Raw genomic sequence first — 18,349 nt, 5'->3', positions numbered from 1 at the left:
ATAGGTACCGGTTGTGTATACAGTTTAATACCTTAAGAATGGGGGGTTACATTAGCTGCTACTTGATGACTTCGTCTCTACAGTCCGATTACTCCAATATTTCCCATCACATTTATTCATAGTAATTATCAAATTATATTTTACAGATTTTAAATAAATCTTTAATATATATTTTAATAATAATAAATAATAATGTAGTATAATAATATTAAAGTGACAGTACATCATCGCCACTTTTATAAAATAAAGAAATCTTTTGATGATGTATTCTATGCACTAACGTGTCCTAGATACATATTTTTTATGGTAGCCACCTACGCATATAAATGGCCATTGTGCAATTCGTGAAACAGTTCTTACAGGTTGTACATTTTTAAAATTTTGTGGTGAACAATGGCACATGTATAAAATAACGTAGTATGGTACTAAATGGTATTAATAGATTACGACACATGGTGTAATATCACTAGGTATACTATATTGTACTAACTATTAATACATTTTTATGAAGTTAATATTGGTAAGATTTTATTTAAGTGGTTCATGTTTACACATAATTTATTGTGATGTTTATAAATCATAAATAGTTACTTACCTATGGATATCTATTATAATTTGGCCAGAATGGGCAGTATGATTGTAACTAAAGTTTAGTAGTTTCCTTTCAATCATGAAAATAATTAACGAAATATATTGCAATACTGCTAATATTTTACATAAGAGAATCTTTAATTTTACTCTTAGATGAAACATTACATCAAAATATGTATCGTGTATAAATTTGTATTACCTATAAAGTGTTAACTCAAAAAGAGTTATTGGAAAGCAATTAAAGTATGATGCGTGATGTGTCAAAAAAAAAAATAACACATATACCTACCTATCATTATAATTTATTTGAATTTTAAAGTATTTTGATTATACCTACAATTCAAAATTTAAATAATTAAAAAAAACACCGAGAGATTAATATTATATGACTACTTATTTATTTATTTTTAGACTCAACCATAAAACTTTCGAATTGTTACTTATCTTCCTTTTTCCTGCGATATCATATTGTTCCTTATTTGAACTGCACCTAGGTGGTCTTGTATTTACGAATTTAATTACATATTATATTGTACACGAATGATGGTGAGTAAATATTTTCCTAACTTCAACCAAATATAACAACTATCATCCAAGTACACTTTTTCTTTATTGGGTTCAAAGAATCGGAAGACTATAATACAGTAGGCATATCGTGTCTAACCATATTATATACCATAACCTTGGCCGTTTCCTCCGTAAAAGTGTGCGTACATTTTCTTATTCCCCGGAGTCGTTTAAACTTTTTACTTTGCGGTCGCTGTTTGATAATTAAACCAATTATCCGCTAACAATGAGGTGAGTCGACGACATGACAAATTAGGTGGGTACCTACAGAATAATATGTTGTAGTAATCTTTTTATGACGTATTCTTTTCGCAAATAGGCGTAATCACGTAATAATATACGTAGTACACAATTTTGATTTTGGCCACTAATACGGTCGCCGCATATCCTCGTATAGATATAAGTGACATTGTTCAGATGCTTTCTGAAAACAGATCATAACGATTGTGTAATAAGCTGATGTAATTATCCGACTAATAGATCGTTATTTTTTTTTTCGGTAATCGTGGTATAATCAATATTAAACCGGAATCATCAGATATTATAATATAATAATATCATGTTTGAGTTGTTCAATTTAAATTCCAAATTCAATTATGATGTAAACCACTGCCTGGGGGATGAGGGATAATATTGTAGAATATTAATTTGTTTTCACGTTTACTGCACAAGCGTTATATCGTGTCGTCGACATGCTGCAAGTATAATAAACTTTAGTCAATGAGACAATTCCGTGCGAATGTTTAAGCCTAGGGACGTTTTCTGAAAATCGCAGAACCCTCCTACGCGCCGTGCACACGAGTGGTGTGTTCAATGTTCATACAGTGCACAAATTGTAACTGGGCCATGACTAAAACTAGGTTTTGAATACACGCCTCACTACAATTTTTTATTGTTGTATTTTACAAACCGAAGTTCCTGTCTAAGTGTGTCGTATCAAATCTAACATAAATTACGACGGCTGTTAAAACTGACGTTAAATACTTATGATGATTATGCGTTTTGAGTGTGGTTACTATGTTATACACCTATACCCATGCCTATGCATTTAATGTTTTTATATAATAGTTCATGTAAGAATGCAACAAGTAAAGAATTCATATTAAACCTGCGTAATGAAAAACTCGTGTAATGTCCATGATTTTGCTAGTTGTGTTTTGTTATTAATCAAGTACCTATAGTAGGTATAAATTGAAAATTTAGTTGTTCTTGTTTACGTCCTTGTATACCATGTTACTATATGATAGATAAGTAAATGCCTCATCTTCGTAATAATTGACACTCCTGAGTAATCACTAGGTACGTAAAATGTTGTGTAAATGTACTCCATAAATTAAACCATTTTAAGAGCTGGACAGAATAATAAATAATAATATAGAATGCTGGATAATGGGTATACATACCTACTCATAACGTTTCGCTTCTTTAATCGTTAGATATAGGCACTCAAAATAATAAATTGTTATTACTATCATTATTGTGATTATTAAAAATTTGAAAGCAATGATGTATTAGTCACATTCAAAAAACAATTATAAAATACTATGTGTTTGTGGTTAAAAGTTAAAACCTTGTTTACTGAATTTTAGAGGTCCATGAAGTGGTCCGCACAATGTGAAGCAGTTGTTTTAGCAGTTTTAACAACTTGTAGGTGGTTTTCTTTCCTACGTATACAGAAAAATATCACTTAAAAGTCCCTATACGGCTTACTAACTAGTCAACATATTCAATCGACGGATATATCCGATATTATAACTGTACCTATTATACATTTTAATTGTTTTTCACTACCTATTTGATAAAGTGTTGGCAAAAAAATAATTTATAAAATCTCCTTAAAAAGCGTTTAACAACGTTATGCTAATTATATGATGTTAAAATTTGGCTTACAATTAAATGTAAACATATTTTGTTCGGCAACCTTGACCCTACATAGGAGTACTCTGTTAACTAGTCTACGGGTGCAGACACACGTTCCATTTTTCGTTCCTTCGACGACCTCGCACATTATGTCATTGCGGTCGTCAAAGGAAATACCAATGACTGTTGTTTAAACTGGTTGAAGAAAGTTAGGTGACTAGGTAAGTTTGTGTCTCCTTCGTTCAAAATGAGTAATTTTTTGGTTAAGGCTGATAACTATTACAAATATTACAATGGTCCCTGGTCGAACAGTGTATTTTTCAGTCAATATTTTGTTTGGTTCACAGTTTTGTAGTTTAGTCATATTATGATACATTTTACTTTTAAAAATAATAAATTTTTTTTCAAACCAGTTTTTTTAACATATATATAATATGTTTTTGAGTTGGCTACAATTTATATTTCCTAACAAATTTTTGTAACGCTTATAACATTTATTATTGTTCCCTTGGTAACCATCCCCCCCAAAAACATATTTTTGATTCATAGTCTTTGCTTACAGAGGAAAAATATCAAGTAGCGTGGTACGTTTGTTATAAGTTTTTCTAAACACGTCCACATTTCGCCCAGAGCCGGATCCTGAAAACTGAGGGCACAGGTGCAAAAGAAAATTTAAGGGCTCCCTTGAAAAAAAAATGTACAATATTATACCATTATATTTTTACTACAAATCGAATTGCATTATACATTTATAACTATATTTTAACACATAGGTAATATAATATTTAAAAGTAATCTTAAATAATAAAAAATTTATCTGACACCCAATTAATTTTACCAAAGAAAATTATTATACATTAAAACCTTCCCCGTGACTCGGTCGATTTACTACCTAGTGAATCCTGCATTAAAATAAGTAGAGTTCTTTTTGAGATATGCTCGTACATACAAAAAAGGGGCTTAGATTAATAGATTATATTATATTAATTGTATTAATATTTAATTATTATTATATTATTTTGTATATTACAAATTATAGTAAGAATATCGTATATGAGATCTCGCCGATCTCGGGCCCCCAAAAATCGGGGGTACCTGTGAATTGCGCACCCAACACTCCCGATAATTACGCCACTGATTTCGCCTAATCTGTGCATTTATTTTTAAAACTAATTTATAAAATATTAAGAGGACATGATACTCGCATGTGTTGTCTTCGTCTTACAAATGCGTAACATACCAAATTTTACGTTCAGCAGAACACGTGTAGCCCCGTTAGTTTGAAAATTAGAGTGAAATGAACTCTATAAAATCTAAAGGTAAGACTATTATCTAAGCAATCTCATGGGCTTTTATCATATTTTAATAAAATTTTAATTTTTAAAGCGAGTTATAAGTATTATACAATTGTAAATTGTTTGTACATCTTAAAAGCCTCATAGCTCGCTTTAAAATTAAAATATAGTAAAAAGCCCACGGGGTTGCCTAGATAATAATCTTATCTACATTTAAATTTCAAAAGGGGTAATTTTTAAATTAACGGAGCTACAAGTATTCCTCTGAGCGTAAAATTTCGTATGTTACACTCTTGTAAGACGGAGACAACACATGCGGGGATCAAGTCCTCTCAAGCATTTTTAAATATGATAGAAACTAATATATGCTAATATATGTTAATATATATGCTATATAAACTAATGTATTAATTCAATTCCAGTTTTTAATTGTATTTAACGTCAAACGTGTGATATAGTTTCCTGTTTATTTGGGCTGCTTACTCTCAAAATATAGTTATCATTGAACATGTTAAATATTTTATTTTATTTTTAAATGTATTTTAAAACTGTCAGTTTTATATCAAAAGCAAACTGCACCTACATTATTTTGATTTTTGTGTCCTTACAGAATACAAGTGAAATTAATATTATGCACCCGAGTGGCCGACTCAAATAATATTCATTAAAATCTAGTTTAACGTATATGGGAAATGTAGTTTTTGTATTTGTTATTTTAATTATTAAACATAGAAGTATATGTCACTACAAACATATTTTTTTAATTGTATGCGTAAGATAAAGTCAAATTTGGTAAATGTGGGGGTAGTACTATCACTCCATGTTAACTTCAATTTCATACTAATATTATAATTATGTATAAATAAGTTAAAATTTACAGCCATGAACCATCAAGAATTTATAAGTTCTATAAACTATTTAAGTTCCTAAATATTTTGTCATAGGTAAATTATTATTTATTATTATTCAAATTGAAGTTAAATTATTTTCATAAATTTGTGATGATATAATTTTATCATAATATAATACATTTTTAATTATATATTATAACTAAAATAAGTAATAATGACAATGTAATATTTTAGGATCATAAAATAATATACCTACCACATATCAGCTATTTTTGAAAGTAAATAGCTGATTATTAATTATTATGTATGCCATACTGTATACTAGTACTGTATACTGTATGCTCACCCCTTTTTTCTGCAATAATGCAATTGTTTAAAGTCTGTTAGATTTAGATTTTTGAAAACTTAAAGTCTATATTTTCAAATGTTTGAAATTTTATGTACTTCTAGCTTATCTCGCGCACAAGTATAATAAATACTAGATCCAGTATTATATATATAATTATATTTTGGTAAATAATTTTTAAAGACTATTCTTTTTAGTTTAAATATTTTAATAACTGATAAACTAATCGTTAGTATTTTTAATTAAGTACCTAACTCATTAAAAAAAAAAAAAAATTATTATTTAAATAATTTACAGTGAAAAGGAGGTTTTTCATTTGAAAAACAGAAGTTTGTATAACACTCAATAATAAAAAAGTCAAGAATTTGAAAATATGGTGTTTGAGTATATTTAAAAATTCCAAAAATTAAAAATTTGAATAAATTCATTATTAAAGGAAAACTAAGTATGAGAATGCATAGTAAATCATCCTGTAAAATATAAATATACGGTAGCGTCTTAAATGCTATCTATACAATACATTTTAATACACGGTGTCGTATGCTATTTACTCTGCTGTTTGATACGTTTGACTTGATGGTCGTAAATCTTACCACCAGAGAAACAAAATACTTCACGGTTGAATGAAGATTGGCAATTAAAGTTGTAAAGTGTTTCACATATTTAAAAAAATGTTACACTTTATTGGTTTGACAAATTCACAAAAGTTTCGTCAGTGTAAATAATATCTCCATGATATATATAAATCATAAATTTAACACAATAACTAATGACAAACACACATAAATGGTTCACAAATACAAATATTATAACTTATTATCGTTTAAATCACTTAAATTTTATGGTTGAATCGAACAAATCATAATATAATAATATTTTTCTTTATTTAATATCATATACATATAAATACTGGGTCCCAAGAGTTCTAAAAACAAATTGTATAAATAATAAAATAAAATTATAATAATGATCATTATTCGATTCTCAATTTTATCCTCTAAATTGGCTTCAAAATGTATTTATATTATATTAAAATACCTATATCTCACAAAATATTAAAAAATAGAACAATTATATGGCACTCGCATGGATTTTAATGTCCATAGAGTTTTTTTCGTGGTCATTATTACCGATTAACTCAGTTAAGTATATTTCTTAATATCTTTTAATTGTAAACTGAGACATGTTTAATAATTAATATTGATTAGGTACAAACAATAATAAAGAATTCTTAAAAGTCTGTTATGTCTGTCTTCGTGTTTGACTGCTCAAAAAACTTATCATGACTTATTTTATATTAGTTACAATATGTCATTACATGCTTGCATAATGCTCATATGTGGTGTAGGATAATATCATATTATGTAGGTATAGATTTGTAGGTATAAAGACTTTTGTTATATAAACTAAAGGCAAATGGAACGTTTCCATACCTATAAAAGATATATATTAATTAATTTGTATTATATTTAACAATGAACACATTTTTAATTTCAAAACAATAAAATATTTAAGTACAACTGTTTTCTGAAATTGTAAACTATGTATTTTTTATAAACGCGCAATTATTTGCTAATTTTTATACTACTTTTAACGATTTTATTTTTTCATTTTGAAAAGATTTGGAATAATTTTTATTAAAAAATAGAAAAATTTATTTGATTGGTTTCTGAGATTTATAATTTAAATAATACCTATTTTCTAAGTATTGATATTTGATAACTACCTATTTTCATCATGAAATAGGTAGTTGTGATAGGTAACTAGTATAAGTAGCTAACTTAACTTTTAAATTAACTCTAATTTCAGATTACTATTGTCAACTACCTTTAGTATAATAGTGCATTCAAATAATATACCTAAAATTAAATGAGGACGTAATATTTAAAAAGACTGAGCTATTAATAAACTTATTATTTAAAAAAAAAACGAAAGAAACGAATCGACTATTGATCGTTTATATTTATTTTGTAAAAATTGAATTAAACTATAAGTACCTGTTATTATTAATATATTATATTACTGATGCTGTCTCTAAAAAAAAAATCAAATGTATCAACATTTTTACTATTGATTATTAAATAGGATATATTAATATACATTAACACCATAAAATGTGCAGTTTGTTTTATACTTAAATGAGAACTATTTTTGACAATACAATTAAGATATTTTAATCAAAAATGTAATAAATAGAAATAAATATGTAGAGTAGCCAATATTATTTATACATATATTATAGATTTATCTTACAATAATATCTATAGGAGATCATGGTATAGACAATTAACATTAAATTTACAATTAATTAATATTCAGTCATAATAGTTATTACTTATTAGTTATTATTTAGCTACTTACGTTTTTTTACTAATTTATAATTATCAAATGCAATTCCATTATAATAATGAAATAATAAAACATAAATAGCTTGTAAAAATTATTTCAAATTATTCAAATTAATTTTTACATATCTATTCGTAGAAATAACTTTCACTAGGTACCTATATAATTAATTTTAAATTGAAATAATGATGTATTTTTTTATAATTATTATTTTGCAAGCAATAAATGATGGTTGTATTATATATAGCTAATTGATTGATTATTGATTGATTTGATTAATATTTGGTAATTTTTAATAATAAATTGAATTGATTATTATATATTTTGTCTTATCAGCATAAAAACAAAAAGAGGACACATTGAGTACAAATCTATTCTGTGCACGTTCTTTCAATTTTGATTTTTTTTATATTTAGGTACAATAGAATAAAACTGAAAGTCTTATCAATGGATTTTTAAAAATATTGGTAAATCGACCAAACAAAAACAAATGAATATAGACAATTATAAATTTCAAGTGGGTAACAATGATGACTTGGTTAATTTATATGGTTTTTATTACCTTAGTATTTTATTGTTTATTCACCGGATGTAATTTATTTTTATTAATACAATATTTACTTGTTTATATTTTATGAGATGTAACTCAGTTTTAAAATATGAACTATTTTAGTCTCTATGGATCGTTTAAGAATATTTTACGAAAACGTTGATACACTATTTAAAATGCACTATTTTATCAAATCATTGTGAAACATAAATTTCGATGTTGACGAGTGTCAATAATATAGTCAATAGTCAAATATAAAAACTTAACATTTTAATTTATATGTACAGTAAAAATGGTAACAAAATTCGAGTACAGTATATTGTAGCAATATAATTTGTACATGGTAAGTATGCAAATGTGAAATGGCACAACTAAAATATGTAGTGGCATGTTGTCGAGCTCAAACATTCAGTCCTTGTCATCTGCGGCCCTTCAACCGTGGTAACGATTGTTATTGGAAAACCAATCTTGTTTGATCATGTCAGATGCTTTTTCGGCGATCATTATTGTCGGCGCGTTCGTATTACCACTGACGATTGTGGGCATTATCGAAGCGTCGACCACCCGCAAACCTTGCACGCCATACACTCGGAGTCTTGGGTCCACTACGGCCGTCGGGTCACTGGGTGGTCCCATCTTACACGTGCCCACTGGATGGTAAATGGTCATGCTGAAGTGACGGATGGAACATTCCCAGTATTGATCGGAGCCGAACTCGAATCGCGCACACCCAGGTATGGGTACCCGATGAAGTCGTGAACGATACTGTCGGAAAGCTTTCCCCTGGCCAATCTGCGTGTAAAAAGAATGGTTAAATCGAAACATAATTATCGGTTACCCTTTACGTTGGACTTTTACATTGGTCCAGCACTCACTTTTACTGCCAACTTGACACCCTCCACAAGAGTTGCTATGTCCAGAGGGTCATCGAAGTAATTGGCGTCTATATAAGGATAAGCCATTGGGTCTCTAGATCGAAGTCTAATATTTCCTCTAGATCTTGGTCTAAGTAAGAGGGGCATAATGGTCCATGCATCGTTTTTGGCAATCGGACGGAAAACTTTGTCATATATGTAATCTTGGACTCCCAGGATTTTTCGTACTTTAATGCCGTCGTCGGAAGCTATACTAGCTGGTGCCATATGGAATTGAATATCTGGGTACTCTGTGTCGTTGGCATATATAGTAGGGATGAATCCAAGTCCTTCAACACCGCCGAGAGTAGTCATCGGTCCATTTTCTCGTGTTAAATACTCCATTGTAACAGGAACTGGCTAAACATTGTATTAAGTATTATATTTTTTGTTTTGTTTAAGTAAATTTTCTTTATACAATATAATATATTAGGCATTCTAAAAATATCCTAGAAAATATGAAGCAATTGAATAAAATCTTTATATTGTTATATATTTATTTAAATTTAAAATGTGGTATTTATTATACTTATATATAGGATACATTTTATTTTTGTATATATAAACCATTATTTTGATTGAGTAAAAAATGCTAAAATGCAAATGTTTATAAAATATAATAAAAAACTATTTTGGTTCAATTTTCAACATATTCAAAATGTATTGTGATAAAACTATGTTATTTAAATATTGAGTAATAATTATGTTGATAAACTGAAAAATTATTTTTTTTTTTAAATATAGTTACAAAATGTAGTTTATACCCGGAATTTAATATCGATATCAAACCCAGTGAAACGATCTTACTATTTATTCGAATGTATTCTAATACAAAATGTTGTACATAAATCTAAATGACTCGTGGTTATAGGTAGATGATGTGGATTAGGTCGGATTAGGTTACATATTTGCTTGGATCCTGGATGCCTAAACTTTTACTAGGTATAAGAATACAAATAATAAAAGGTTAAAACTTGGTTTAAAAACACGAATTCACCACCACGTACCCTCAGTCGGTTTTGTACTATGGCCACGGGCTTGTCCACGATGAATGTCAGCCCGAACATTCCCACGTGGTCCTGTAGGTTGTCACCAACGCGCAGGTCCTGCAACACGGGAATTCCCAGCCTTTGCAAGTGTTCACGGGGACCGATCCCGGAGAGCATCAGCAGTTGGGCGCTGCCGATGCTGCCCGATGACAAGATCACTTCCCGTTTGGCGTGCACCAAATGCATCCGGCCATCCCGCAAAAGTTGCACACCTGTAGCGCGCTTGGTGGTCGGGTTGATGATCACTTTGGTCACGTGCGCTTGCATTGCCACGTGTAAATTGGGTCTGAGCCTAGCTGGCCTGAGAAAAGCCTTGGCAGTACTGCACCGCGTACCTCTCCGTATTGTTCCCTGTACAGGTTGGAAAATAGAAAATAAGAAAATAAATATTTTTAGTCTTATAATTTAATATTTGCTTAGTTTTTGTAAAATGTCGTTGTACATTAGGTAGCGGAAAATTATATTATGTGTGTATTATATTTACGAACGATTTTAACATTACTATTAGTCGATATTTGTAAAATATATGTATGTTGGTCACTTAATAATCAAATAGGTAGCTGATATTTTAATTTCAATATTAACAATTATTTCTACAACTTTTTTAGCATTGCACATAAGTATTAAAAATAATGTAATTTTAAATTACCTGTGCGACCATAAACCCGGTTTGATATTTGCCGTTGATGTCTCTGTTCGGGTAACCCGTCACTTCCTGGCCGGCTTCTACAAATGATAACACCAATGGACTTTTCCATGGTGCCTCTTGTACAGTCAATAAACCACCCGCTCTGTGATACGGAGATCCAGGCCTGGCCAAGTATGGATTACGGTTGTCCTCCGATTTGGTGAAGTATTTTAGTATTTCACTATAGCCCCAACCTTCGTTGCCCATGTCACGCCACCCATCGTAATCGTGCCGGTTGCCTCTGACATATAACATATAATTCAGTACGCTCGACCCACCAAGTACTTTACCACGGGGCCAGTTGCATCGACCATTTTTTAAGCCCAAGCATGCCTTCCCTAGAATCAGATTTACAAGCTAATGGTAATAAAAGATTCTCGTATCATTGCAATTAGGTCTCAATTCCTGCTGATGAATTTTGAACAAAACATCATGTAGGTTAGTTTTATAAATGTACATATTACATATTATCTTATCGATTCCAAGTTTGTTAACCTTCGACTTTTCGTCGTTGTAAAATAAGTTTTTCAATCGTTGCCTATCGTAACATATGATTAGTACATACCAAATTATTTTACACCGACCTATATTTATATTTTTTTTTCATCAAATTGAATTCAAAGAAATTATTTATCAAACAGAAATATTGTTAAATGGATGAATTTTTGAGACTTACCCGTCGGCTCGGTTTTGTACTGCCAGTCCAGACGAGACAATTGAAGGTAGGCCGCCAATGAGGGGACATCGGACAGTTCGTTTTCATCCGGACCGGCTTCTAATAGTAAAACACTCCAATGTCCGATCTGATGATTGTCGAGGGATTTAATAACACAAATTAACGTTTGTAATAGAACCAAATTTCTAGTGAACATATTATATTATATACCTCCGAAAGCCTACTGGCAACGACAGCGCCTGCTGATCCACCGCCAATCACGATGAAGTCGTACTCAGGCCTGAGTATTTTCTGATTGAATGGTCGTGACTCTGGATCATAAATGTCATATCGGTAGTAGGCCATAGCGGCTATCAACACCGGTATCATCCATACGCTGGTCCCAACAATAGTCAGGCCAGCCTTTAAAGCTGATCCGGCCGCAATCAAGGCGAATATCATATCCGCTAAGTGTGGTCACAGTAGTGCCATTACTTGCAGATAGGGTTTCTAAAACCAATTGTTACAATGTTATTGTCAGATCGTAATTAATATACCTATAGTTTTTTGGTGAACATACATTTTTAAACACCAAATTAAAATAGACCGATATTTTACTACCGTCTACAGCTTTTAAATGTAGTACTTACTTATGTTCTTATATGTTTTAATAATTTTTTTTCAAAGTCTAAGAATTATCCAATATACCTACTTCATTATGATTTAATAATCTTATCTTATCAAATAGTGTCAACAACTTAAACGTACGAATATTCGTCGTAAAATAAATAATAATTGATTTAAATGCTTTTAGTTATTATATTTAACCTAGGACTTCTTGTCTATACGAATATAGTAATTAAAATGATTTACAGGTTATATGTTTCAAAAATTGAAATCAAATTTATAAAATTTGATAAAATTTGATGGATATAAATGTGAAAATAAAACATATAATTATTATTTATTAATGTATAGTTTATAATGATTTGGTGGTGTTATATTAACAGCAACTAATATTAAACTGACATGTTAAGTACCTACTATGTAAGTTTTAATTATAAATACATGTTAAAATTGCGCAAAAAAGACGTGCACATATATGTGTAATAAATCGACACTCGTTGGTGATAAAATAACTAAAAATTTCTAAGTGTGTAGAAAACGTCGTAACAGTAACATTTAAATATATTTTATAATTTGTTATGTAAAATTTATAAGATCACTAAACCTACATAATATTAATATATTATAATTTTAAATGTTTTTGAATATCATTATGGATTTTTAATGTATTCATTTTTGTTCATATTATCATAAAATATTGTATTTTTGGACGAAGAAAAATGTTCGTTTTCTTTATAGTACGATATAGTATCATAGATCCAGTTTTCCACGTTAGGCTAAGTCAGAATAATGAAAAACTATATTATAATTGTGAAATTACCGTAAAAAATAAATAATATTTGATCCAAAATAAAACAACAGTTTGCTGCGTGTTTGGAGTGCACATACAATATATATTAATAATATTCACCGTTTACCCACCTATGGCTGTATTATGTATGCCATTTAATCAATTACTATACGGACTCGTAAAAGTGCAATACCTGAATTTTGGATTGTCGTCGGTGTAACAGTAGCAGTAAACGAATCCCTGGCGTGTCCGTCGATACACATTGTCCACACTGACCTAATGTACGTGTTTTTCTGCAGCGATTTGCCTTTACATAATGTCCAAACCTCCCTTCGGCACCTGCACAAATCACACGGATATTAAACCTACATTGTTTCGACGGTTTTCGTAATACGCCACATTATTCGGTTATTAGTCGTAGTCGTCGTCGACCGTTTACTACCTGTATAATATAATATTATTATGCTTGATACGATTTTTTAAAATTGCGTCACATACAAATGACAATTGGAACGATAACGTTGTAATTTGATTCTATCGAGGTCACCTGGTTTTATAATATATAATATTTATATATATATATATATAAATATAATATACGTGCAAGTTTTTCGAGGGGGAAACAAAATATATAATATAATAATGATGTAATCCAAGGATACACTTTCACCTGACCGGCAATCCGACTGACCCCTACAGGCGATATACTCGCGTATAGGTAACCAGTCTCATCGTCTGCCCACCGGCGCACCGTTTGTTGTGTGTCCAATTATTACATAACTATTATTATTATTATTATTTTTATTATTGACTATTCTCTTAAATCGTATGTTTACAATCGAGAGTAAGTTTCCTGTTTTACGAAAGTCACACGTCATCGCTGTCGTCGTCGTCGGTTCGATGTTAAAGTTCACGACCATCACGGAATACCGTGTGCGCAATTTTATGATGATAATAATAATAGTAATAGTAAATAGTATTAATAGTATTAATATTTCGTTACAAACGAATCGTGAGTGAGGTTCAACGGTCGTGAATAACTCGCGCACAAATACAGAATCCATCTTAGAGTATTGTCGGTAGCTATATACAATAATAATATAATATAGTAGGTAACGATATAATATTATATATTTTGCACTGTTAAATCCATTACTGAATTGGACAGCGGTTTTTCGCGTGGACTGCGACGTGTTGAGACGATATCGCATCAGATTTGCATAAATTACAATATTATATCAGTGAAAACGTCGAGTAGACTTATTATGTGATTTGTCCCTCCCACGAGTTCGATAAAGTGTTTAGGCATCGAGTTGTGAACATTATGTAAATTGGAAAAAAACTGGCCATAATAATGATGCGGCAAATTCATTATTACGAAATCAAGAGTCGAACAGTTGTGTGTTCTGCGTGCTTATTTGCTCAGTGAAACTGTTTACATAAAAAGGAAAAAAAAGACAATAGGTAATAAGCGAAACAGTATCTTCGAATAGTACCTATACTATTGTATAAACGCATAATCAATGACCTAAACAAATTCTAAATAATTTTTAACCAAAAATCTTCTTTTCATTCTTTATTCTTCAGGTATTTGTTGGTGGTTGCAAATTGGAGGTAGGCCGTATAATATTTATGACAAAGTCAAAGAAATAACAGGAACATAACTTTCTAGATCTTTCTAAATTGTGTTATAATAAAAAAAAAAAAAAAAATGTTTTACAACTAAAAATTAAAAAGTTCAAAAACCGTATTTTAATCTTCATTAAGAATCATTTGTAGGCTATTCTAATGAACGAATTGTCTTAGAACATGGTCATATTTAGAGTATTAAGTACTGCTGAAATTATTGTATGGGAAAATTTACATGCGTATCAAAAGAAAAACATGTTTTACATAATATCGACAGTCGACACCTTAGTTCAAAAATCCAACAACTTGAAAAAAATCATTATTCAGGAATAAAATAAAACAAATATTTTATACTGTACCTATATTACTATGTATACCTACGATTTTTGTTTTCGGATAGAAAGCCTCAATTTGGATTGCATTTATAACTATATAGTATATAGTTAACATTTTTTTAAAATTTAATTTACACAATATTATACAGTGTTAGATATTTAAGTTATTAAAACTAAAAATCATATTTAAATTATAATTTTTCTGGAATGGTTGCTTATGGGATAAGTATAACATAACTGTGCTGCACTTATTTATAGATTGAAAATTCAACATACATTTTGATATTTAAGAACATTTTTGCCAATAATAAAATAAGGAAATAAATATTTTAAAATGCCCCTTACACATAAGCACATTTTAACCATTTTTGGATAACCCAAAATGTACTCAGAATGATTTTTCGAATACAATAATATGATAATGAAGACAATAATAATCAATTTTAATCAATATAGAATAAATATACCAAAACAGTTGTGAAAGCATCTAAACCCATCGCGTATTGATGTATTAGTTGAAAAATGTATATATTACCTATCTTCTAATATTTCAATTGAATAAGAAATTCATAAGAAAAAATGTATTCTATACTTAACAATGTCATCATGATATTTGGATTATAATAAGAATATATAGATACATTTTATATTACATACACGCAAATATATTTATGAATTGTGATTGATGAATAATAGAATTAAGAGTACCTATACTTGCCTACTTATTATAATTACTGAGCACGAAAAATATATTTTCACATATTTCCATTCATTACATTGCGATACGCTACAGTGCCATTTATTTTCAGTAAATAGTTTTAAAAAAATCAAATGTTTACTCAAATTAACTAACATCAAAAATAACAATAGTAAATAAATACCTGGATTATGTACCTACTAACACATACGTAAAATGTAAGACAGACTGATTTTTTTATTATTATTCAAGTTGGAGGCAATTTCTACATCTACACTCTAAATTTACTGTCGTTGAGTATATTATTTAATGTATTTAATTTTACTCATTAGAAAACATGTTGTATAATGTTATCTGATAATAATTTGCAAATGTACAATGTACATAATATACATACTACATATTATTATATAAATTAATTAGTAATTCCTTGTCAGGTATAATATAGGTAATATTATAGTTTCAAGACTAATAAAAGTCAATATTATGTTGACTCTATTATTTGAGTGTGTGTTTAAGTTTCAAAAAAAATAAATAAGTTAAGTATTTTTTTGAAAAAGTAACAAACGTATCTTCATCAATGAAATAAATAAGGCGGTAATACATTTTTCTGAAAGATATTGCACAACGTCATATATTATTTTAACATTCTATAATGCTAGAGTGAATATAAACCTTTAATTAAGTGCTAATTTTTGAAAGAGAAAGAATAATAAGCTCATATAATTGTTAATATCTACGAAAAAAAAAAAAAGAATTAAATAATAATTGTTGGTGTTAAGTGAAATGGAAATAAAATAACGTACATTAATTCTATTATGGTATACGAGCAAAATGTTACACGTAATAAAATTGTATAATTGTGTTCAAAAATGTTACCATTATGTCATACCTATGTGATACCTATCAATAATAACGATTTAATGTAGATTTATGTTTCTTTTCATACCAGGTGAATTCATGCTCACATAAATCAAATTATAACACGTATACTTAACATTATAGAGACAGAAAGATTTATGGCCTTCCAAAAAAAAATATTCATCTCCACTAATAGAAAGAAGTAGAGTTGATTTTAACATCTAAGTGCGGTAAATTCCATAGTACAATTTTATAGTGAGGATAGATGGGACACACCCACTGTTGGGATTAGGCATTTAGTATTTTCTACAATTTCACGGTAAAATTGTTCCAAGTCATCAAGTGTCCAATATATTATTGTAATAAACACATGTGTTTTTATTTTATATGACAGTTTATTCTTGGGATGGATAGAAATCGTATTACCTCAGTGCTTTGACTTACAGATCGTTATCACTTGTATTCGGGTAGAAGTGGTGGTGTCAGTGCATAAGCTGCAGTGCTGTACCTATTAGGTATAACGATATTGTACTAAAAAATGCATGTTCCCTAGTCCTGGGGGGTTTCTCCCATCCTCCCAAATACTTCTTAATATGTTAGTTTAAGTAAAAAAAATATTTTATTGAATTAATAAAAAAAATATAAACAATTGTATTATAAATCATTAAAGAATGTTAACATTAGTAAATAAAAAATCAAAATAACGTAAAATCAAATTTTCAAATATAAAAATGTTAAATCTAGATCGCAATAAAGGTATACCTTGTGGTATTTATAAATTATACTTTGTCGAGCTTTACACGCCTTTTTAACTTTTGAAACCCAAGGGCGCTAAGCACTTCCCTCCCCCTCCCCAATCATTCATCGCATGTGCGTCTATGTGTCCGCTGCTGTCTGCAGGTACCTATATTTGTATATATACCTATTTGCAGATAACATCAGAAAATATTGTTTGGACCATTGTCATCGTATACGGAAACGGTACATTCAACAGAGTTATTAAATAATAATATTATATTTTTTTACCCACTGAGCTAGGATATAATCTTGTGGAGTAGGTAAATATTGTTCGTCGTCCGTCTGCAACTATGCTATTATACGGACCGCGGAGACCCCGAACTTGAAAACGACGATAAAAATATATAAAATTACAAGCACACCACACACGCGTTGGGGTCTATCACTGAGACGGTGAACGATATCATAAATTATTGTGTATGTAAAGAAAACGAAACGAAAAACTTTGAACGCACAGTGACGGACGCGGTAAAAGTTTGCGCGGTACAAACGGTACGGGTAACCGCGGCGGCGCGTACAACGACGACCGTACTAATACTGCGCGGACGGCGCCGGGTGTTGTACAGAAACGCGCAGAGCGGACGTTGACGTACGTCTCGAAGCGCGGCGGACACAAACGTACTTAAGTGCATCGCTAAACGATCATAGCCGCGCGGCAGAGTAGACCGCAAACGCTTTCCCTTTCTCCGGTACCACAGGTGTCCGCCAGCAACACCGCCGCAGCACGCGGTCTGTTGCGCAGAATCCACGCGCTGTGGCCATAATACGATTTATACGTAGGTACACAATACAGCAACCACGGACGGTGGTTGAGCTGAATTTCGGAGACCGTGGGGAGGAGGTACATGTTTAAAATTGAGCTTACGATAATATTAAAAGGGTGAATAAATTCACCTAACC

At 30.1% G+C, this 18,349-nt stretch overlaps 1 protein-coding gene across 2 annotated transcripts; it reads right to left on the bottom strand.

The window, feature by feature from the left end:
* Window positions 1-8,654: 8,654 nt before the first annotated feature.
* On the bottom strand, window positions 8,655-18,085 carry LOC100160002 (glucose dehydrogenase [FAD, quinone]). Of its 2 annotated transcripts, none has more exons than XM_001948752.5 (8): window positions 17,678-18,085; window positions 13,323-13,468; window positions 11,944-12,222; window positions 11,734-11,860; window positions 11,019-11,395; window positions 10,328-10,720; window positions 9,282-9,680; window positions 8,655-9,198 (listed from the first exon to the last, which is right to left on the bottom strand). In XM_001948752.5, the coding sequence occupies exons 3-8, from the start codon at window positions 12,172-12,174 to the stop codon at window positions 8,839-8,841; spliced, it is 1,887 nt and encodes a 628-aa protein (XP_001948787.1). In that variant the 5' UTR covers window positions 12,175-12,222; window positions 13,323-13,468; window positions 17,678-18,085; the 3' UTR covers window positions 8,655-8,838. The 2 variants fall into 2 exon arrangements, with proteins under 2 accessions (XP_001948787.1, XP_008186873.1); XM_008188651.3 differs by having other exon boundaries at window positions 17,682-18,085.
* Window positions 18,086-18,349: the final 264 nt, after the last annotated feature.

The sequence above is a fragment of the Acyrthosiphon pisum genome, chromosome A3 (genome assembly GCF_005508785.2).
Source record: "Acyrthosiphon pisum isolate AL4f chromosome A3, pea_aphid_22Mar2018_4r6ur, whole genome shotgun sequence".
Taxonomy (NCBI): Eukaryota; Metazoa; Arthropoda; class Insecta; order Hemiptera; family Aphididae; genus Acyrthosiphon; species Acyrthosiphon pisum.
Note: the sequence above shows the minus strand (reverse complement) of the source record. Positions and strands in the feature narration are given on the sequence as shown.